The sequence below is a fragment of the Solea senegalensis genome, linkage group LG10 (assembly GCF_019176455.1).
Source record: "Solea senegalensis isolate Sse05_10M linkage group LG10, IFAPA_SoseM_1, whole genome shotgun sequence".
Classification (NCBI taxonomy): domain Eukaryota; kingdom Metazoa; phylum Chordata; class Actinopteri; order Pleuronectiformes; family Soleidae; genus Solea; species Solea senegalensis.
In genome coordinates, this window is record NC_058030.1 from 19,025,161 (window position 1) to 19,048,076 (window position 22,916).

The 22,916-nt window shown below is 40.6% G+C and overlaps 1 protein-coding gene and 1 non-coding gene across 6 annotated transcripts; one reads left to right on the top strand and one right to left on the bottom strand.

Moving 5' to 3' along the window:
- Nucleotides 1-255: 255 nt before the first annotated feature.
- Nucleotides 256-329, top strand: trnat-ugu. The gene has a single exon. It is a non-coding gene; the product is annotated as a tRNA-Thr (tRNA).
- Nucleotides 330-4,350: 4,021 nt separating this feature from the next.
- Nucleotides 4,351-20,917, bottom strand: man2a2 (mannosidase, alpha, class 2A, member 2). 5 transcript variants are annotated; one of them, XM_044036123.1, is made up of 24 exons: nt 20,806-20,917; nt 18,686-19,605; nt 18,051-18,308; nt 17,694-17,838; nt 16,444-16,615; nt 16,119-16,246; nt 15,604-15,777; nt 15,049-15,235; nt 13,555-13,732; nt 13,104-13,306; nt 11,924-12,106; nt 11,594-11,708; nt 11,410-11,480; nt 11,158-11,323; nt 9,328-9,564; nt 8,967-9,089; nt 8,600-8,714; nt 7,480-7,613; nt 6,910-7,051; nt 6,464-6,597; nt 6,160-6,234; nt 5,453-5,650; nt 5,227-5,343; nt 4,351-4,543 (listed from the first exon to the last, which is right to left on the bottom strand). In XM_044036123.1, exons 2-24 carry the CDS (start codon nt 18,815-18,817, stop codon nt 4,391-4,393), a joined length of 3,540 nt encoding a protein of 1,179 aa, XP_043892058.1. In that variant the 5' UTR covers nt 18,818-19,605; nt 20,806-20,917; the 3' UTR covers nt 4,351-4,390. The 5 variants fall into 5 exon arrangements, with proteins under 5 accessions (XP_043892058.1, XP_043892059.1, XP_043892057.1 ...); XM_044036124.1 differs by having other exon boundaries at nt 5,227-5,340; nt 20,653-20,917; XM_044036122.1 differs by having other exon boundaries at nt 20,653-20,917.
- Between the last annotated feature and the right edge of the window lie 1,999 nt (nt 20,918-22,916).

A 22,916-nucleotide genomic window follows, 5' to 3' on the forward strand; every position in this document is an offset into this window, starting at 1 on the left:
TTGCGTTGATTAAGCCACACTTTTAAACTTATTTGTTGAATATTGTTTGTATATTTAACAAATTTAATTTATTATGTTGCTTCAAATTCCGCTGATGAGCTCGGTCGTAATCTCGAGGTTTTTCAAAATAGCAATTACATTTTTATTGAGTGACATCAGGACCCAGTTGTCATTGACTTTCTACCAACATCAGTCTGGTGCAGTCGTCTGTGGGTGACATTTTGTTTATGTCGCCCCCAAAGTGGAGTAAAAGAAGGCACTGTGGCTTAGCTGGTCAAAGCATCTGTCTTGTAAACAGAAGACCCTGGGTTCAAATCCCAGCAGTGCCTCAAACCAGTATTTCTTAATCAAAGGTCAAAAAAAGAGTTGGGGGAACTCAGTGGGTAATCTTAGGAAGGTTTCTAGTAGAGGACAAGACTAATAAAGAAGTTATTTAAATATCAGAATGAGCCTTTTATATTTATATCAGGAGTCATTTGGTTCAGCTCCATGGAGACTGCGATTTTGGACCACCCTGTTTTTACAATAGCGCTTAATGGACAAACTAAACATGTATTGAGTTTTGAGGTTAAATGACGGCTGCATGGTTTCCCCAACACACCTGTAAGAGAGGGATATTCAGCTGAAACATGCAACGTTACACACTGTACCTTTAATAAAAGACACTTGTGCAGATGCATTTACAGGCAGCCCTTTGCAGCCCACGCTCACGTCCTTGTCACATGACAGTGGCGGACATCTCCCTTTACAGCAAGTGTCATATTTGTTTTTTTATTTTACTCTTCTTCTTTTTTTCTCCGATATCTGATGCAGTGAAGACATTTGAGTATATAGTATATATAATATTATATAATATACGAGTATATTACTGAGAACAGCACCAACAAATCAAAAACAGGACCAAGGTTCCAGGTCTCATTATCGCTGCAGGTCAAAAGGAATTTGTGCTGAATCTGAAGCTCAAGGACAAAAAAAGCAGACTTTTCGTTTCTGGCGTTCCTCCTGAGAGCACAGGAAAGGTTCACAACCAGCCGAGTCAGGAGGTAAAACACAAAAGGCAGAGTGTCCCCAAAGTATTCAGTACTAACCCCCTCAACCCCACACCCACACCCACAACCCACACCCCCTGCACAGTGGCAGAGCAGCTTTCACCTTCAGGCCTCAAGCCTCCTGCCACCACTCACCACTCCTGTGTGTGATCCTTATATTTATGTACCATGGACACAGGGAGACACTTCTTTTCATGTTCTTCCTCTCCAAACCTTCAAAACAACATCTTCACCTCACAGGCAGAGACACAAGTGGACACATCGTGCTGCTGCTGCTGAAGAGGAGGAGGAGGAGGAGGACGTGTGATGTAGAGGGAAAAAAAAGAGCAGCTCAGGTTCTCATGTCTGACTGAGTGTCCAGAGTGTCACTGGTCAGCGGTGGTCAGTGTGATGTCTCAAACACTCACACAGTGATCCACTGCCTCTGTAGGCTGCACTGTGCTGCTCACACTGACTCAATGCTGCCCCCTACTGTCAGATAATAACTCCAGCTCCTGACTGGTGTCACAACAAAGCACCAGGCTGATATACTGGAGACAAAGAGGCAAAGAAGAGAAGAAGACGGTTCATAAAAAAAAACACCACCGACACCGACTGTTGCATTTAGATTTTCTTTTTTTCTTTTTTTATTCACACCCCATCTCTTCTGCAGTTCTGCTGCGGCTTTGATCCACCATGACTAACACATACGGAAGAGAGCTCACCTTCATATATTACCTCTGGAAACAAAGGGGACAAAAACAGCGCTACAACAGATATCACAGTTTAACAATAATATTACAAAAAAAACTAAAACTGATGAGGAAATGTATACAGATACTGAAGAGAAGACACGGGATGGAACAGCAGGGAGGAAGATTATGAGCACGTTATAAGACCAGACAAGAGGAGGACGAGGGCTCCTGTGAGAGAGGAAGATGAGTGGTTAAAGTGCTGGGACACAGTGGGACAGGACAGAGTGTGACACAGGTAAAGGTCAGACACTGATGACATCAGCAGAGGCACAGACACCAAAAACCAAAGGCTGAGAGAAAGGTTCATGTGTCAGGTTTGACAACAGTCTCACTGCAGAGCTGGACTTTTAACAAAAAACACTCATTATTTGAATTCCCGTTTCTGCTTTAAAGGTCCAGTGTGTAACAATGTGGTGTAATTATGATAAAATGAACAAATCAATCACATGGTTGTACAAATTGTCTTTTTTTTAGCTTTCTATATTCATATCAGGAGCTGGGTCAGCTCTGTGGACCACCAATGTTTTAATTTGATTTAATTTAGATCCCTGAAGGCTACGACTTACACACTGTACCTTTAAACACAAGGACAGTTCACCCATGAAGGGACACTCAAACATTTTAAAACAAGATTTAAAAGAAAAATTCAACAGCATTGTCTTCTTATTGATGTGTATATGTATATAGATATGATTGATATGTATATAGTTATAAATGCAGGAAATGTAGACTGAATGTGTCCAGTTACACATTTAAAATACAAAAAAAAGGTCCAGTTTGATTGTAATTCACTCGTTCATTCAATTCTTCCTGTGATGCATTATTGTACATCAACAACACACAAACCTACTTTCTGAAAAGAAGAGCTGCTGCTGTTGTTGTTGCTGTTGCTGCTAATGCTGTTGATTTTTTATGTTAAATCATTTTGAATGCACCAAAAATAAACTAAGCAGATCAATTGTACTGGAGTGAAAACTTTCACTTTACACCAGTTACAAAGAAAAAAGTGAGAAATAATCCTCCAAACACTGGCTTCTCAGAAGACCAAACACACAGACGTGAATCAGTACATTTTAAAAAGCCTTTCAACTTCTAACACAGACATTTTTCACAATGTGAAATTGTGTTTTGGTATTTTAGTCTCTTCAAAAGGTTTAAAAATCTGAAGTGTTAAAATGTCATATTTAACATTTGGGCACCAAGAATATGGAATCAATTCAGGCTCAAATCAAACCCACATTCAGCCAATCACAGTGTGTTTCACTGGTCATGTGACACTGATGCAGACACAGTCAGGTTTGTCCGATTGTTGACCCTTGGTAGCTGCAAATTATGCCTTCTTTTAACCAGGAATTTTGGAATGTAAATTTGTTGAATATTTATTTCAATATTCAATGAAAAACTATGACATTGAAATCCAATACAGAGCAAGAAATTGAAATGCTTTTTAAAATTCAAGATTCACACTTCCATATAAATGGATATTTTTCAACTTTAAACCTAACCACCTTTTTTTCCAGGTTGTTGAACTGTCCCTTTATTTTGAGGCCCTTCATTTAACAGGAAGTGTCTGTTTTTTTTCTGCGATGACGAGACAAACGGCTCGACACAGACGCACAAACACTGGTCAATGACGCCGAACAGTTATTTTAATGGTCCCTGAAAGTGAGCGCACTCTGTCACCTCAACACCCAACCAGACGCACACACACACACACACTCTTTCACTCACACACACACATATATATATATCTGCACTGTGGTATAGTGTACTGTATATGAGGTATAGCAGAGAGAACAGAAGAGAGGGGAGGAAAGTCTGTGAAGTATCTACAGGCAGCAACAACAGACAGAAGGTAAACAGTCGTCTGTGATATGATTAATGCTCACATTTGTCACTGTGACGCCAGAGTCTCGGACTCGGACGTGCGATAGTTTAAAGAGCGGCAGCTTGTGTCTCCAGGTGAGTTTGAGATGGCGAGACCACACATTCTCTTTGCTGCATTCGAGTCTGTCAAAAATAATAAAAAAAATTAAACAAACAAACAAACAAACAGTAAATGCAGTCAGCAGTAGATCGATACGTACAAAAACAAAGATCCTGTGATGTGTGACATCATACATTTAAAATAAAAAATAAAATAAAACCCCATACACCAAATAAAGCTTTGTAAATTGCACTCTGACGTGGCAAGCGTCTCTTCTCCGTCTCCTCTGGTCCTTTTTGGATATTTACATTCAGTAGTTCAGTCCAGGACGAAAGCGACGATAGGGGGAAAAAAAGACGAGTTCTCACGGAGCAGAACCAAATGAGATTTCAGGTTTTTTTTTTATCCGGTCATGGCGATGAACAGATTCCAGGCCGTGTCCAACGAGCAACACTGGCAGTCTCAGATCACAAAAGTGTCCACGGCAACAGCCATGGTCTGCCCCCTGCTGTACAGTCAGTCCTGTTACAGCTGTAGAGTCGTGTGTGGTTCTGCCCGACAAAACAAAAGAAACCCACATGATCAAGTCTGTGGCCTGGCGAGGACCTGCTTCTTGGTCCGAGGAGTCTATTGGGTTTACTTTTTTTAATCATCACTGCCTCGTTCAGTTCACGACGCTCTTAGCGCAGTTTGAGCTTGAAGGCTGAGATCTCCATGGGATCGAGGCTGACGGTGGAGTCGTTGGCCAGAGGTGAGCCGGAGTGCATCAGGGTCAGAGACATGGGCTGAAGAAGCTGCAGGTCCAGGTTCTTGAACAGTCCTGAGATGCTCAGCTGCAGAAGGAGAGGAGATGAACAAGAACATTAGAAAGGATTCAATGTTGGTCTTTCCTTTTTAATGAATAATGTCAGCACACAGCAGTGTCTGCTGCGACACGTTTGCCATCTGCCTCATATTTATTGGCTGGTTACAGTGTGTCGTGCTGTTTCATGACAGAAATAAAGGCCTGTTCCAATTGGTGGAAACTGGGCTAAATCCTGGTCTGCTAGTAAATATAACTGTAACTGTAGCCAATACAATTAAAAGTGAAAGATTTGGAAACAAAATGTCCTTTAAGTGTCAACAGTAAAATAAAATGGTCCCTGTGAGTGTCATATTATCAAATCACTATTGAATCATTATTAAAAGGTGCATTGACATTAAAGCTCTACTTTAATGTTGTCAGACACACGAGAGGAGAACTAATTTTAGCGGATTTATACATTATACTGTGTTTCCATCATGGTATTGAGTTTGGTACAGTATCTTTACTTGGTAAGACCTCAAACCTGGCAGGTGACTAACTCAGGGCACCAGTGTGTGCAGTAAGAACTCTTACGTTGTTTGTTTAAGAAATGCATGAGATAGGGTACAGGTACTGTACTAGTTTTATCAAGTGAAGTGAATAAATGTAAACTAGTATTCAAGTAAATAGACGAACAAGATGTTATGGTGCAAGTGTGTGTTTTTCTCTGACCTGTCCTTGAGTGGTGGTGCAGTTGAAACCCAGGTTCTGAGCCTCAAGGCCACAGTCCAGCGCCAGACGGTGAACAAGCAAGGCTGTATATGGAGATGGAGCGTGGGGGTCCTGCTGCTGACACACACATTAAGACACACATGCACATTAGTTACACAGTCAGCACATAAACTGCATGTTGTTGTTGTTGTTGTTGTTGTTGCTGCTGTGGTGGTCGTGTCGTCACCTGGCTCTGGATGCTGCGCAGGTTCACCAGGTGGAAGTCGCAGGGCATGATGGACTTGAGAGGAGCGAAGGTCTGCAGAGGAGGAATGCCGCGTCTCTTGGGCAACACGGGCAACGCCAGGACCTCGCGGTTCAGGATGGCGTTGGTCATGTGACTGAGTATGGACGGGAAGCTTGTTGTTGCTGAGCTGTCCATCATCTGGAGAAGGTAGAGGTGGATTAAACATCACAACGGTTGAGTCACACCGTAAATATCTAGACATTTATTTCCTCCTTTTGTCCTGCTACAACAGGAGGAACAGTTCATCTGTCAGAGGAGGACGTACGTACCTAATTCTAGTCCAGACACAAAACTAATCCATCTATATTGGGTTGTTACAACAGAAGCACTATGTCACATTTTTAAATTAAGGGTATTTGAAAAATGATGTTTGATGTTTGAGGCAAGCCACAACTTCATCAGCAGTTTTATCAGAGCGCAGCAATAAAACCGCGACTAACGCTGTCCTTTCTCTGCCAATGTGAATTCATTCAACTTTGATAAATCCCATCATTTGTTTCTCTCAATGTCGTCAACTTAAGACGAAGCACTTTCGCTAAAGCTACGAGGAGGAGGGAAACAAAAAAGAAAAAAAAGGGGAATGTGGCTAAAGCACAAACTGTGACACAGACTACGAAGCATCTTCACCGCTGCCAGGGCAACATTACCTCTTGAACTCCAGTCAAGAATTTGGAGATGAAAGAACTAAGCATGGATGACAGTCTGGCAAAGAAGCCATCATACTGAAGGTAATGAAGTGGAAAAAGAAGAAAATAGGAATACAATTAGAGGATAACAGATGGAGCGGTAATGAGTGCTGGGGAAAAAAAAGGTGTTAATCATCAAAATGAAGGACAACAACTCTACTCAAAGAGAAGAATAGAGTGCCACATGCTCAAATGTGATGTGCTGAAATCTTCCAAGAGCTTCAGCCAAAGCTTCAGTAACTGCCTCCACCGTCATCTTACTGACCTTGTTGCCAGTGGACCTCCGCTCGAGCAGCAGTCGGAAACGGTTGGCGGTTTTCTTGTTGTCCTTCACGCCCTGGCCCAGTCCACGATTATCGTCCTGCATTAGCCGCCGGTCCATAATCACTTCCAGCTGGCCTGGAGAGCGGGGACAACAACTTTTACACCAAGAAATAAGCAGCGAGTATTGAATTTGACGCCCCCATTATTCGCATAAGCACAGTAAAGGGATTAGTTCGGCACACAAACATACGGATGTGAAGTGGTTTGCTTTCTGGAAAACTCTTCAGGGAGAAGAGGGGGAGATAATTGCTTCAATTCAATTCCATAAAATGCCAGCGAATTAGAGGAAAACCCAAGTGCATTTCAGAGATAACTGACAATCATAAAAGAGAAGCCAAATGACGAAAAATGAAACATCAAATGAATTAAATGCAAAGAGATACGCACCATTCTCCAAGCTACTGACACCCAGAGACTGAGCTGTGTGCAGCGTGAGGCGGTGATGGCTGTCCTGGATGTAAGCCTGGCTCGGCATGGGATAAAAGTTGGCCTGCAGGGGAAGCTTTAGGTGGCGGCGCCGAGGCTGCATCTACAAGTGGTGATCAAACACGCAATAAATCAAAGTTATAATCAAGGACTGTTGTTACCCAGAATCATTTCTTTATGTCCCGTGACCAAAATCATAAACTTGAGTATCTACCAGTACCAATGGCAGTACTTTACAGTTGTTTTAAATCTTTGAAACTACTAAGCTGCTAACAACACATTTGTGCTGATGCACTTGCCACTGAGCCACAACAGCTATTTCAAAAACATAAAGCTCCAACTGTTGAACAAATATTCTGCTCCCATAAAGAAGAAATAAAAAGCCCCCAACATGACTCCCTTAAAACGCTGTAGCTACTTTTTATTTACTCGTTTTACAGTCTCTTCTTAGTGAAGCATTTGTGTGATATTTAGAGGTGTTGGATTGTTTAGATCGAGTGATTTTGTCTGACAGAAGGAAAACACACTCACCTGGAAACCGTTGAGGTCTGTGTAGAAGACATCTTCATTTTGGATGTCAGTGACCAGTCGCATGGCCAGCTCCCTATTGGTCTGATCTCTGATGTCCACCATGGTGGTGATGTCTATAGACAACCCGTCGACGCCTGAAAAACACAAAAAATATAACTATTCTGAGCTAAACGTTGCATAAAGAGAGAAATTAAAGTGACATCTAATGTTGAGACTGTGGCAGTGGACAGTGGCCTTTGCATACTAGAGAGGATGTCATTCTTCTTTGTTTGTGTAGAAAACCTCTGTTTTAAAACACAAAAACCCTCACTGTGACATTAGTGACATGCAAGGTGTGCTTGTGTCATTATTATTATTATTCTGCCTCTGATTCATCTTCATGATTGGAAAAGATGGATCAATAACTGTTTGCTGCATCCTTCGTCTAAAAAACCATCACACCTGACTGAGTTTGTGTGTTTGTATGTGTGCACAGTGCAGGGGCAGGTGGAGACAAGAGGCATTTAAACCTTCAAAATGCTCAACGACTGGGTTTTTTGAGCAGGAGAATTTACTTCGGAAACTTTCCGTTGCCGTTTCTTTATGTTTTCATTGCAATATTGCCCTCGTGATGTAGAAATGCTGTCATTTCAGTTCATTTGTAATAATACATCAGATTGTTTCCAATTAATTTTTCATAATAGTAATCTTCTATTTAACTTGCTATTGACCCCGATCCTTCTATTACCTTCAATTTTTTATTTTAATTTATTTTTTATTTGAATGTAACAGACATTTTTTTATGCTTAAAAAGTTACACACTCCAACTGTAAGTACATGGAAAAGGCTTAGTTTTAATTAAACACTTCCACAAACATATTTATGGGTAGTATATTCAATTTCTGCCAATAAACCCTCCTAAATGTTACACAGTGGTATTTTTATGGAAAGGTGTAATCTACAGATTTGGGCCAAATGCTACTTAAAATAGCATTAGCCACAACACTGTCAGATGGCAGGGGGAGGGAAATTTGTATTCTAAATTTTCATTTTGTTTGAATTGTGCCATCTGGTGCCTTTAAACAAACATAAAAAAGCCTATTTGAAGCGGTTCCACTTTGCTGTGTGGTAAGTTTATTACCTGGCACATTGTGGATGCGAATGCTCTGCTGGAAATGCTGGTAGTGTGCCACCACCTCTGAGAAGAGAGGCCCCTCTACGACGCGCACCACAGGTGATTCTTTCTGGTGGTAGGGCTGAAAGCAGGAGGAGAGAAAGTGGAATAGTGAGCAGAAAGAAAGCAGCGCAAGAACTACAGAGAAATATTTACAGGGAACCCGCAACAGAATAATTAATAAGACTTGTGCGTGTTGTTTTATAAAATAAAGAAAAGATGAAGGAGCACTGCCTTTTTGCCCAGAGCTCCCCAGCATGATACAGTGTCACAATACACATGGGAGACTCCATGAAAGCTGTGTAAGAATTTGAGTAAACATCTGAGGGAATACCTTTGCTTTTCCATCAGGCAGGAAAAGGTAAGCCCCACTTTTGTCTTTAGAAGGGCGAGTGCCGTAAACCACAAACTGCATCTGAACCTTTACCTCCTGAGGATCGTCTTTACGCTTTATGCTCTGCAGATGAAAAGAAAAGCACACAGGAGGATGAGAGAGCGCAGAATTTGAAGAGACGAAAGGATGTTTTTGAAGCAACAACACGTGTCATGTTCACTTGGATCAAACTGTCAAGAGTTCATTGAAAAATCAAGCTTCTGGGGTTCTTTTTTTCCTCTAAAGCTCAAAAACCAAATTGACACAAAGGAACAAATCTGTAATGAGAGACACAGTCAGCAAATAAAGAAGAAAAACAAACCTCCAGCAGGCCAGTGGTTCCAGAGAAGCCAAGTGTGAGGGACTGACTGCTGATGTAGAAGGTCTGAGGGTCAGAGAGCTGAGAGCGAACAGGGAGTGGGTCAGCAGCACGGGCGGGAACACTGCGCCCAGAAAGCCTGAGCAGCGTATCAGAGCGGAGAGTCATGGGCGAATCTGGAGAGTCATAAACATGGAAAACAGCCAGACCCAGAGGAGGCAGACGCACCATGAATGTTGCCTGGACAAAAGGATGGAGAAATGGTCGGACAGGATTTAAAACAACAGCCATCAGACGTGCACTCAAACATCAAACAAATCAAAGTTGGTGCTGTACACAAACACTGGCTTCATTTTTATTCAGTAAAAGTTTTGTTAATAAACATTTGTAACACCAAGCTGTAACTAAAATATAATGAGAGATGAGGATACATTGATACTTTCTCTTGCATCCAAATGAGTTTCTGCTCTTTTACTGCAGAGCTTCTAAAATACACAGAACAAGCAGCCAAGCTACTTTGCTTTTTACCTCAACTGCAGGAGGTAACAGGCCTTTATTCAAATCCGACTTCCATTAGAGGAAGACATTTACTTTCAATTCCTCTTAAAATATTTTATTCAGGCATAGTTTGTTATTTTCTGTGGAATTTGGTGCAGGAGCATTTATACTTCACAGTAATTATAGCTCAAGGGGTCACAGGAGCTACTGGTCTACTGCTGTCTCTTTTAGTAATACTATTTAAATGAATAATTATTTATTTAGTACAGTGCCCTTTTCACAAGAATAAATCTTTAAAAAGGACAACCAGTCAGCTCTGGTCAAGTCCTGCTGTGTAAATATACTTTAAGTGGTTAATGTACAGCCAATGTGATGAATATATTAGGTGGTACGTTTGTCTCACTTCTGTAAATTTGTTGCTATATTTAGCAAGTATTCAGATCCCTCTAGTGTTTCTTTTTCAAAAAAACGTTGAGTTGCGTTAAATCCAGCGACTTTTTCTGGTGTTATTAAGAGACTTTTGGAGACTCTGCCATGAAAGCATGTATCGTTCTAAAGGACCAGTTGTCAGTGAAAACTATTTTGAAGCTTGATTTTTACACACCATCCCACTGAAGCTCCATTACAACCCCACTCCACATGATGTGGTGTAATAATTTTCTAGTTTTTCATGTTTATTAAAAAGAACAGGGATTGGGGAAACAAACAAAATCAAGCAACTTGCTACAGTGTTAAAAGACAGAATTGAAAGAAAAAAAGTTCTAAACATATTTTGGATATTTTTTTTACTCACTTTTGTCTATTCCACGACATTATCCCTCTACAACGTCCAATACTATTATTAGATAAAATGTCATGTTCAAATTAAGCTTCTGGGGTTCTTTTTCCTCTAAAGCTCAAAAACCAAATTGACACAAAAGGAACAAGTCTGTAAGACACAGGGTCAGCAAATAAAAAAGAAAAAAAAACCTCCAGAGAAGCCAAGTATGAGAGACTGATTGCTGATGTAGGTCTGGCTGATTTAGGACTTTTAGGACAGCAAATAGCTACTTTTCCTTGCTGAGGAGTAATTATTTGAAATGTTTTTTTTTATTCCATAATTGAGCAGCCCTATTCATACGAAATTGTAGACTTAAACAGGTGTAGATTTTATTGGGCAAGCCTTTGTTAAACGGCTAAAATCGTTCTTATTTTTCTTCCCCTCTGCTCCTGCTGACAGCCATGTTGTCAGTGAGAAATGAGAGTCCAGTTCCCAGACTGATTCACAGAAGCAGTGACGTGATATGCTAAGTCACACTTCAAAAAATTATCCTTTTAATAAGCATAGCATCTTACTTCAAAAACCTCTGCACTCATTTGACTAGCAGAGCTCCACTGAGCACTCAGCTGCACAGGGAGGGTCTGTCCATCCTCAGTAAGCACCCGCACCCTGACTGTGTTCACCAGCACAGTCACCACACACAGACGCTCCTGCTCAATGGGGTTGAACAGAACCAGGTACCTGACAGATGGAGGGAAAAATTAATCATGAGCCCAGGATGGTGGAGGAGAGGGAGAGGTGGATGTGGATGTGGATGTTGATAATACCTCGGCCCTGCTGAGTCCACCTCAATTAAAGTGCGCTGAGGCAGAGAGTCTTGAGTAGCACGCCTATCATCCTGCAGAGGAAACACACGGAAACAACCTCAATACTCAGAATACGACAAATGTGCAGATTTACAAAACAGTTTATAGTATTTAAGCAGAAGTGTGACACCAGTATTCCTCTTACCGTCTCAAGGAAGGGTTCCGTCTGGTAAAAGCGATAAAACTCTTTATTCTTCATCACCAGGAAATGAGCAGCATTGATGATTACCCTCTTCAGACCAATGAGTGAGCGCAGTAATCTGGGGAGGAGAAGGGAGAATCAATGGCATCAGTCACAGCAGATGTATTTTCAATATTTTTCCTTCAAAGCACTGAGCAGGAAATTATAAAACAGCCACAGAGACACAGAGGAACAGAAAGTGGGGAAAGTGTTTTCCCTATAATACAGATTAAAGTAAATCTTTAATCTAACCAATCAATCCTATACTTTCTCTCTAGACCTGCAGATCCTTACCTGGTGCCATAGTCAACAACAACATTCTCTTTTGCAGTGCCAGTGATGGCGTCATGATGCTGGAAGAGACCAACTGATCGCCTGGCATCGACAAGCAGGGCGTAATCTGAAACTGGGTAGCGCCCTTCCATGCCTGCATGTCGAGCATTTGCAACCGCCAGGCTGTAAAGAATCTCTGCCCCCCTGAAGGACAATGACAAACAATTTCCAGAGAGAAGTTTTAAAGACAGACATAGTAGCTTAATGCTATTTTGACATGATTGGGTACAGCATTTACCAGGATTATGTGTGCTTTCCATTGCTATATTTAGGCAAAGTGCTCTAAATCTAATTCTATGATTCTCGAAACACACTGTTTTACTGATGCAGTTAAGATGATGTGAGCATTTTTGTTTAGTGTATTAAAAATGTTTCTCCATTTAAGAGGGACAGCAGGTCCCAGTTCTTTTTCTAGTTTGTATAGTGTGTGCTTTAACCTTGGTTATTGCACTTCAAATCAAATTTATTGTCATCCTGCTATACACACAACAGTAGTACCAAGTAGTACTGCAATCTATTGTACCAAGTGCAATTAACTGTTGAATTATGAGATTGTTAAACTAAATTTAATAGCTTGTAAGTAAACAACATTTTTTTTTACTATCTCCCTTTTTAAAGAGTTGTTATTTTGTGTTTCATGAATTTTCAACATAGTGGACAATGAAGTTTAACCTAATCTAACTTAACCTAGCCTAGCCCAGGCTAACCTAGTCAAAACCCAGCGGGAAATCAACCAATCAACCTGTTCTCTAACAGCTGATGGTCTAAATTAACCATGGATCGACAACTACCACTATCACAGTCGTTTATGACTGTGTAAAAGAGTTTGGTCAGCACCATAAAAATATAAGTTTACACACAAAAAATGATTATCTTCCCCATACTTTTAAAGGCTCCATAATTTAGCCTAGTTTTTATTCTTCAGTTGAAATAAAGTGCATATAGCGTGTGTGAGTGAGTAAAAGTTGCATCTGTAATTTAAAGAACAGAGTCAAACCTAAAACTCTCAACCAGGCACATTTAAATAGTGACTAATAGTGAAATACTAACATTACTATTTGTTCTAAAACTCAACTAAAAAGGTCATAACACAGCATTAATACATTGCTCTGTCAGTTATTAGAAAAGTGTGATTAATCACCTGAGGTGCGACTCGATCACACGATCCAGGCTCTTGTAAAAGGGCCTTGAGGTGAAATAGCCAGTCCAGTAGTGATCTTCACGATCTGCATAGGCAAAGAAATCTCCGCTGAGCACCGGGAAGTCTGCAGGTCTGGATCCCTGGACCACTCCCTGTGATTTATATACAGCACTGAAGTAGTCTGTGAGAGTCCCAAACTGAGCCTGCAGACAGATTGAAAAAGGAAAAAACAGACTCATTATTATGCATGTGCTGTGCATCCTACATGGCATTTTCTGAACCAAACATCGAGTCGTGACAGATTCCTTTTAAAAATATCAAGGCATGATTCATGATTGAGGAAAAGGTTGTACACAGAGTTACTTGGCAGACAAGAAGCCCAGATGCATTTACAATGATCAAGATATGCATTTGGCAACAATTTGTAATACTTGACAAATTGTCGTCTAACCTGTACGTGCATCTCTGGGTGAGAATTCATGTAGTCGAACAGCTTCTGATAGTTGACATACTGCTGATCCCACTCCAATGCCTTGTCGTAGCGGAAGTCGTCTCCCAGCGGGACAAGAAGCACCTTGCTGCGGTAGAGTTTGGACTTTTTACGGTACTGATCCAGTAGGAGGTTCGCTCTGAAAGAGAGAGAGAGAAGAACATAGAGTTTAAAACTTCAACATCACAAATTACTTTTTAACCTGACCTAATGAGTAAGGTCAGACCTGGCATGTATTAACATCAGCCAATAGAATTTGTTGAAATGTACTTTAGGTCTTTTAAAGGATGATTAACGGGAGAGCAAACTCTCAGCACTCTGTGAATGTTCTCCAGTTCATCCCACCTCTTTGGCTGTTGATGCTGGCACAAGTTCAACTTCACTTTATTTGTGGAGCAGTACAGAATACCCAGACCTTAAATACTGATAACTAAACTGGGGTGGAGTAGCTCAGTGGTTAAGACCGGTACCCTGTGTGCAAAAGACTTCATGGTCACAAGTTCAACTCCATGCCTGGCAGGTTGTACTCAATTCCATTGTAAGTCGCTTTGGATAAAAGCGTCTGCTAAATGACATGTAATGTAATGTAATGTGAAATGCTTTGTGTGTTTTTGTGCATGTGTGTACTTGTATTTAATACTTCTTTAGAACCTTTTCTGGCACAAACACTGACCTTGTCAGGACCAGTAATCGTCATGAAGACCAAAACCTGGTCCTACTGAGGCAGAACCCAATTTCTTAGGGAATTTGGAAGGTAAGAACACACATTAACTAGTTATGGTTCAGGTTAGGGACACCGTTTTGTTTAGGCTGTCCAAATGAATGGAAGTCACTGCAGAGTCCAAAAAGGAAAGCTGCACAAACTGGTGTGTGTGAGAAGCCAAATGCATATAACAAACCAGGTCCTTATTTAGGATTAATTTAATGTAATTATTTGAAACTCCTTCCTGATATGTACATGCACATCTTCTAGATTTGTGTCATTGTCTCAGACAACAGGACAGGGCTGTAACTGATTATATTCATTAATTAGTCACTAATTGAGTTGACAAATTATTTAAAGTATCTTTATGTGACTAGCAATCAAAATGACACGGTATATTTCAGAAATTATCATTTATTCACTATAACTCAACCTTACATCTACTATCTATTATCATGTACTTTGTCAATTAAAACAAAGAACTCAAGACAGCACACACATATTTAATGTGCCTGGACGATTATATGATATACTGGTTAAGATTCCAACTGTATAATTATGTATTCATTTTCTAATTATCGAAGCACTAACAAAAACCAATGCCAATTTATCATCAAAAACCAAATTACAGCTGAGTAACTGTGTAATCCCAGCAGACATACTGCTTTAGTAAACATCATGAAATGTGTCATCTATAATCCCAACATAAATCTTCCTGCTGTCAATGACAACTAACCACACACGTGTCTCACCTCTCAGCTATGTTGGCCTCCACCACAGTTTTTGGTGGCACTTTCCAGGGACAGTTTATCCGACCACCTGGTAACCTCTTGAAATCAAACTGGCAGCAGATCTTTGGATCAGGCCCACAGGTGTGAGGCACGTCATAACTGTAGAATGGCATCATGTGGCAGAATATGTCTGTGCTTGATCCAGTGTCTGTCAAAGCAGTTAAATAAAATTGGATGAAATGAAACTTCTGGCAAAAAAGAAATACACAGATAAAGCACGTTTTGCTCAGCGTAAGGCTGAACACAGAACTAAAAAAGAGGATCATTACAATAGTGTTTAAACTATGTCAAACTGATCAGTGTCGACACTAATATTAAACAATTTTCCAATAGAATTTGACAGTAAATCATTCATTTATAAGTAATAATGAAGATAGTCCTTTTGAAGCAGTTACACACCAGTTGCTCTTCCAAAGTTTCTCTATTTTTTTTTTAAAAAAGGCCATAACAGGTGGCATGACTCATCCTGAGATGAGCACCTGAATCGGAGGACATTGCTGGCTCTGTTCCACTCACCCCAGGCCTGCCTCCACATAAACTCCAGGCTACGTATTGAGGCAAAGTGCTTTTTGATGGAGTAGTGGACTCTCTGAATAAGCATGCTGGTCAGGTTGGCCCTCCTCAGCAGATAGGGCATCGTAGCACTGTGGCCAAAAGGGTCTACAGCCCACCCACTGCGAGGAGTTACACCTATGAGATGAAGGAGGAGTCAAGTATGTCAGTTTTAAATTCAGATTAAAAAATAATAAATAATTTTAAAATAAACTATTGAGAGTTTAACTTTACACAACTCACAGTGCTAGTAAAACGGGATGGCAACAAATGGTTTGGAATATGACTGAAAACCCAAAGAGGCCCCCATGTGCCCAGGACTGAATTCTACAGCTATATACACATAAATACTCCCTCAATCAGGTCTGACATTATTGCTTCAGTGTTAAAATCATCAAATTATGCATTGCAGTTTTGACATTGAAGGGTCAATCTCCTACATACACATGGTGGAGATTCATTTCTTATGAATGGTTTACCCAGATTTCTCTCCAGCCACTGGTGTCCTTCAATGAGCTGGTCTATCATGGCAAAGTAGTGTGCACTGGCTTCATCTGTCATCACCCAGCCTCCTGTCACAATCTCTAGCTGCCCTCCAAGGATCAGTCTGTTGAAAAAATAGGATTAAGAATACAAAGTGAGGATAATCCAGCACTCAAGAAGGGAGAATAACATTAACCAATTTAGAAGCTATTTTTTCACACTGTGCCAACATATACTGTACACCGAGTAGTAGACGTAAAAAAAAATCTCAACTAACCTCGAAAGGGAATTAACTGTGTGCCTCGGTAAGCTTTTACTCACTTGCGCACAGCCTCCTGTTTGTGTACATCTGCCGTCTCCCACCACTTGGATAAGTATGAAATCTCCGACCAGATGAACTTCCTACGAGGATCCTCAGCAAGCTTCACCACCATGTTGTTTAAAATGTGCTGTGTCTGGTCCGTGAAGTACTTATCAAATGTCTTAATCCAACCTGTTAAAGACAAATTTAACATCACTGGCTGATACAAAGAGACGGAGACGGGGAAGGTAAAGACTGAAAAAAATGTAGCAAGAGATCAAAAATAACACTCATAATTTATTCAAGTAGAAATGTTCCCTTCACAAAGCTACTTAGCAGAGAGGTTTGAAATAAATAGCATTCCAGTGTGTAACAGTGGAGAGTATCAGTAAGAAAATTATATTGCAACATACATATACTGTTAGTGAATTATTGCCAAGCCTTAATTGTAGCCTAATTTATTTATATTTGATAGAACAGTGAGCTAAAATGTGTAGTCATTTGTGCAGGAAAGGTTTATTTACTGCAGCAGATTTTTTTACATTCTAGTGACAAACTATTGTCTATATACACTATGTAGAACTTTCCAGCAGGCAAAACTATCACTCTACTGTTATATGTGGCAGATATTATGATTAAGATAACCTCCAGTCTGTGTGTTTGGAGCATGCGCTGTTCGTAAAAATGCTGTGAACCAAGGATGCAGGATGACAAAGGAGCACTGCTGGACCGAAGTTGCTGGACACACTAGATAACTGTAGGGAAAAACTGAATGCATAGCTGAATAAAAATTTAGCTTCAAGTGAAGTCAATTCCCACTATTGATGGCCATAATTTGCAAGTCTCTACAGCCTGTCAACATATCAATAACTGCCAAGTTAGCTAGCATGTGGCAGGCTGGTAAACAGGTTTAATGGAAAATGTCAGTCTGAAATAAAATCAGAGCTGATCCCATCTAAAAATAGGCACAGTTTTCCAATGCTAATACCTTTTAAATGTCATTGTTTGTGAGTGTGACTTCCATCATGTCAGCATACGACTACAAACACACCAGATTTTTAAAGATTTCTACTCCCCTGTCACAAACTCCCACCCGGGTAAGGCCTCACAACAACTGGTTGTGTCTTCTACACAAACACAGCACTATTTTTAAGTCTTGTTCAAACACTCTTCACACTGTGACAAGAAACTGTTTAATCACGCCGGCTTTCAAACTTGCAACAAGACATCTTCAACATTCTACTGTGTGTGAGATGCTCTTACAACTCACCTGGATCATTGTGAGAGTGAGGGACCACAAACACTTGGAGTGGCTCATTGTCCCACTCATCAGGTTCATAAGTTATGTCAAAGCCCTGCTTCCATACGCCACCATCAGGGTTGTCAAACTTCAGGAGGGAGTAGACATCCAGCATCTGAAATAAAACGAAAACTCACTATTTACTTTATATTAAAAGTAAAAAATAAATATAAATATAACATGTCTGTTCTTCCCAAACACATACATAAGTTATTCATATGTGTGTCTTAACATACATTGTTTATTTCAGTGGTGGTTACACTGACGAAAGATCCAGATAGATGGAGCACTACGATTTATGGCTAAATATATAAATTAAAATTTCACCTGAACATCTGATTGACCATGATGACCAACGGCAAACTGGCAATCCTGGGCTTTGACAGCGAGGAAAGTGGGGCGGCCATCAAATGGCAGGACCCAGGAACCATTGGCACTTCTGAATGGCAGGTGGCCACTGGGAGACACAGCTCCTGTGTCTGTGAGCTCCATCACAGAGTCCTTTATGTGGCTGATGATTTGGTGGTTTTCTTCCAGGAGCTGCTCCAGCTGCTCTATCCGGTTCTGCAGGACTGAGATTTGGCTCTACAACATACACAATAAAACACATACTTGCATATCAACACATAAATCAATCTCACATTCTTTTCCATTACAACATTTAAGACTTGATATTAAATTATGTGAAAATAGAAAACAGCAAGTTCTCTGCAGTGCAAGTGCAAGGTTCTTGACTGACATGACAGGATTACATTTAAAACATTGATACTATATATATATATATATATATTATAATATTATATATATGCAAGGAGGCAAAATGAAAAGTCTATTTCTGCAATTAAACTGATGCAGCTCCTGGTGAGTTAAAACAATATACAGAATGAAAAACTTAAAAAGATAAAATACAGAAAGAGGTTTTCTAACAGTATCCACACAACCACTAAAGTAATCATTCTTACCCGTGGAAAGTTCCCCCCATTCTGTCGCCTTGCAGGGTCATGTTGGACTCGATCCAACATCAGATACAGTGAGAATACAGCCACACAGAATATGGCCCCGCCGCACACTGTCACTTGTTTCCTCAGTTTCATCCTCCTGGGTCGTCTTTCTGGGATTTAACTTTTCTTCTTTATTTTCTTTAATGACCTTGACTGGGTTGGGCTGTTTTTTCCAGTGCAAAGAAATAAAGGTCCTTAAAAAATGGAACACAATCCTTCAAGAAACCAGCTTCACAAGTATTAATGGTTCAGTTCCAATCCTGAGATGCCTCCAGGCATCACTCACCATACTATAGCGAAGGGGGCTACAGGGGCTATAGAGACTATAGCGAAGGGGGCTACAGAAATTGGAGCAGTGGAGAAGGATACTAAATCAGCAATAGCTGGCAAAAGCTTTGTCAGCTTTGACCAAACCACAGCCACTGATGGATTTCCTCAAAGTCATCCTTGGGTTGAACCATCCAAAGCGATGCGATTGCAGGAAAAGGAAAAAAAGTACCACACAGTAGAATCTAAACAGTGAGCCTAGTGTCCCTGCAGCATGATGCATCTCACTGTGAGTCCGTGCTCTTAGTCCAGTCCCCTCCAGACTTTAAACTTCCAGTAGAATCCCCTTTGTCTCAGTTGGCCTCCAGTGCCATGATTGTTTGCACACTACGATGTGATGGTTCAAAGAAATCAGCTGAGAGAGACAGTTCTGAGCAGCGGCTTTTTAATCAAGTTTCAACTGTGCCCAAAGCAGCTCCAGGAATTAAAATGCGACAAAAGTTATTCTTCTCTCAGTGGCATAGTAATTGCATATCTGCAGCGGCAGCAGGGGCAGTGCATCTGTCCTTGATCACATGCGCCAAGTTGAAATCACATAGGAGGGTCTTCTGCAGCTGTTAGCAAAAACATTTTTAGATTAACAGAGCATGCAAAAACTAAGTATTTTGCCAGACATTTCAAGAGCAAGGCTGACGAGAAGTGCAAGCAGAGCGGGCTGTGAAGAGGGAGCGATACTTATTCTGACCTGACAACTACAGTCAGCACAGGAGGAGGAGGATCAAGCTGAGTTAAAGTGACCCGTGCACGGCACTAATAGGTGTACTTGTTTCCCTCTGTATGCAAATCCATACAAATCTTAATCCGCTTACCTTCCAGGCTGGCTCTATCCCCAGCATTGCCACAGAGAGTTGTGATAATAACGTAGTACTTACAATGTTTGCCTTGTCTGACTGAAAAGCAGCCTCAGTGTCAACAAGCAGACAGTTATTTCTTGAACCATGTGATCCAGGTGAAGGATATGTCAAGTATTTGAAGTTTGAACTGAGAATTTCAGCAAACAACCGCAGGTGTTCAGGGGACAAAAGCAAACATACAGTATAACAGGTCCCAAGTTGCTGGAGGAACAAGTTGTTACTACAGAGGGGGATATTCTTCTATACTGATTACGTCTTATATAAATGTTATCCAGTGTCCCTGGACACTGCACTCTGGGTCACTGCACTTCACATCAAGGTAGCTAAAGCTGGGCAGCTAGCCAGTAAAACTGCGTTGCTATAAACTCAAAGAACACTGAAATACCCGCAATTAGACTTTATCCCAAGAAAGCACAGGCACACGACAGCTAGATAAGGTATTCAGTTCATTTTCTGTTCAATAGCCACATTAAATGACAACATAAAACTTTGCATATCCCTGTTATTTCATCATTAAATAGTTATCACGAATATGCTGCTAAACAAGCTAGCGCTAGCTAACAGATAAGAGGTCAAGTTACCCCATCAACTCGTCTGCTTTACGAGCCACACTAAAGGCTCAGGTCTTATTCAGTAAACGTTGCAATAAGTGTTGTCATTTGCAGGTAAATGTAAATTAACAACAGTCACAGCTGTGTGTCTGCACCGGCGAGGAGCCTGTGCTGCCCAGGCAGATGTGTGTCTTACCTTACAGACGATAGCAAGTATTGGCTTGACAACATTAAGACGTGGCTGATATTTCGGGATAACCGTTGAGTTTGCATCTAAGCGTCGATTAAGATTCACACGTCGCCTTATAAAACTTTGTTTTTGAGAGGAAATGAAAGAAACACACGTTACCCATCAAAAAGGGTGATCCGGAAGAGAGGAGAGGAGAGTGACCAGCGGTGTGTGTGTGTGTATGTGTGTGTGGGTCTTTAGCTCCAGGCTGACAGATTACTAACACAACTAGCAGCTAGCTACACTGAGCTTCCGCAAAGGATTGTGGGAGGAGAAGAGCCGCGCATCCGTGTGTGATTGGTCATCAGCTGCGGAGGATTTTTAAATAAATGCACCAACCTTCCATTTCTACACACGTAAAAGAGTGATACGTTTACGAAATTCTGAATCATTACACACTCAAGGATTTTTATACACGTTCATGAACACATAATGTCTTTTTTATTTTGCTTATTCGTTTTTAGTCTTCATATTTATTATTAGTGTCATTTTAATTCTGCTTGTTTACATTGATTGTTGTAATTTATAACAAATTGTGCTTTTAATGTGAAGCACATTTTGTTACATAAAAAGCCAGAATCCAAACAGCAAAAGTCCCCGAAAATTAGATAACCTATGTTCTGGTAAGGCTGTTGTAGACTATTTATTTTTATTTTATTTTTTGTCAAAATTCCGCAATTTCTAACCATTATCAATCAGTGGTGAGCATTGATAATGGTTAGCACTGTTGACTTCTTGGTCTGGGACCTTTTCTGTGTGGAGTTTGCATTCTTTCCCCGACCTGAGGATTTTCCTCCAAGCTCTCCAGTTTCCTCCCACCATCAAAACATGTATGATGTACATGTAAGTTGCAGCATCTCTTATCAACCGTCCATCTGACCTCGAAATTCCATTGTGCAACTTCGGTTGTATAATGACAATAAAGACACTTTCCTTCCATAACAAATCATACTTAACTAATGAAAGCACTCATTGTACAAAACACTGCTAAGGCCACTCAGGTTCCCACTTCAGTTCACTCCTCTATAATGCAAATGTAACATCTGAATCACTGACAAAATCTTATAATTTCTTTCTTAGGCCTTAAGCTACATCCCTCCAAACTTCCCTTGTAGAGGTAATAACATAATCAATGCAGAATAAGCGAAAATGATTGTGTGGTGTTTGCTAAAAAGACTGCTTTGCAGACCTGCTAACAAGTTTAACCCTTCTCAAAAGCAAGAAGAGCTATATTGAGAGGTGGGATGCAGGATTGGTAAATATATAGGGCTTGCACTGTGTTTCTGTGAAGTGCGAGGGTAAATCCAGGAAAGAAAAACAGCAAATGTTAAGGTGTGTCTGTGGACTTTGAATCTTGGATTTGTTGCCTAGGTCACCTTAGAGGAACTCAAGCTGTGCATCCAGTTTTTTCATCAAATACCAGTCTGACTGTAATAAAATCCACTGTGCTCATGAAAGGCATCCGAGCGGCCTGGTGTGGAAAGTGTAATGATGCTTTGTAGGTGAATCACATTGTTGTCCTTTTGATAGACGATTCAGGGACTATCCATGTATTTTCAGAAACGGTAGCTTAAATGGCACCTCAGCCATGAATTATCGAGATACTGTGGGGAATGACAGATGTTTTTTTTTTGTTTTTTTGTTTTTCTGGTTCAGGAGAGTCATACATTTTCATTGGCTCTTTAAATTCAAAATGATTTGTGATGATTTGTTTTTCCCAAATGAAAGAATAGTGGTGCAGTTGGAAAGTAAACCAGCAAAAGCGAATTCATTTTCTGAAAACAACTCCCAAGAACTGACTTGTGATGAGGGAAACATGTTTACACAGCTGCTTTATTATTTTGATTAGAGGCTGTGGCCTGAGTACTGTGGATCTCCTGTGGTTCTATTATGTATGAGGTCTCACAGTGAGCCCAACCCTGAAGAGATACAGAATCGTCCAGACTGGATATTCTTCTGAAGATTTAAAACTGCCTTGGTAATTTGAGTGTCTTAACAGGTGAACCTGAGCACAGGGCTTAAAGGGAGGCACCTTGTCTCCATGGCAACAGAGGACACTCAACAATGGCACTTGGCTGTCCCGGTACACGAGAGTCCCCAGGGGAGGGATGAAGGAAATACCATACCGGGACACTTTATCTACTGGTTTTCAAATGTGAATGCACTGTAATGCAGACACAAAGTAGCAGTGCTGCATGTATAGTGTCCAATCAATATACCATATATATAAA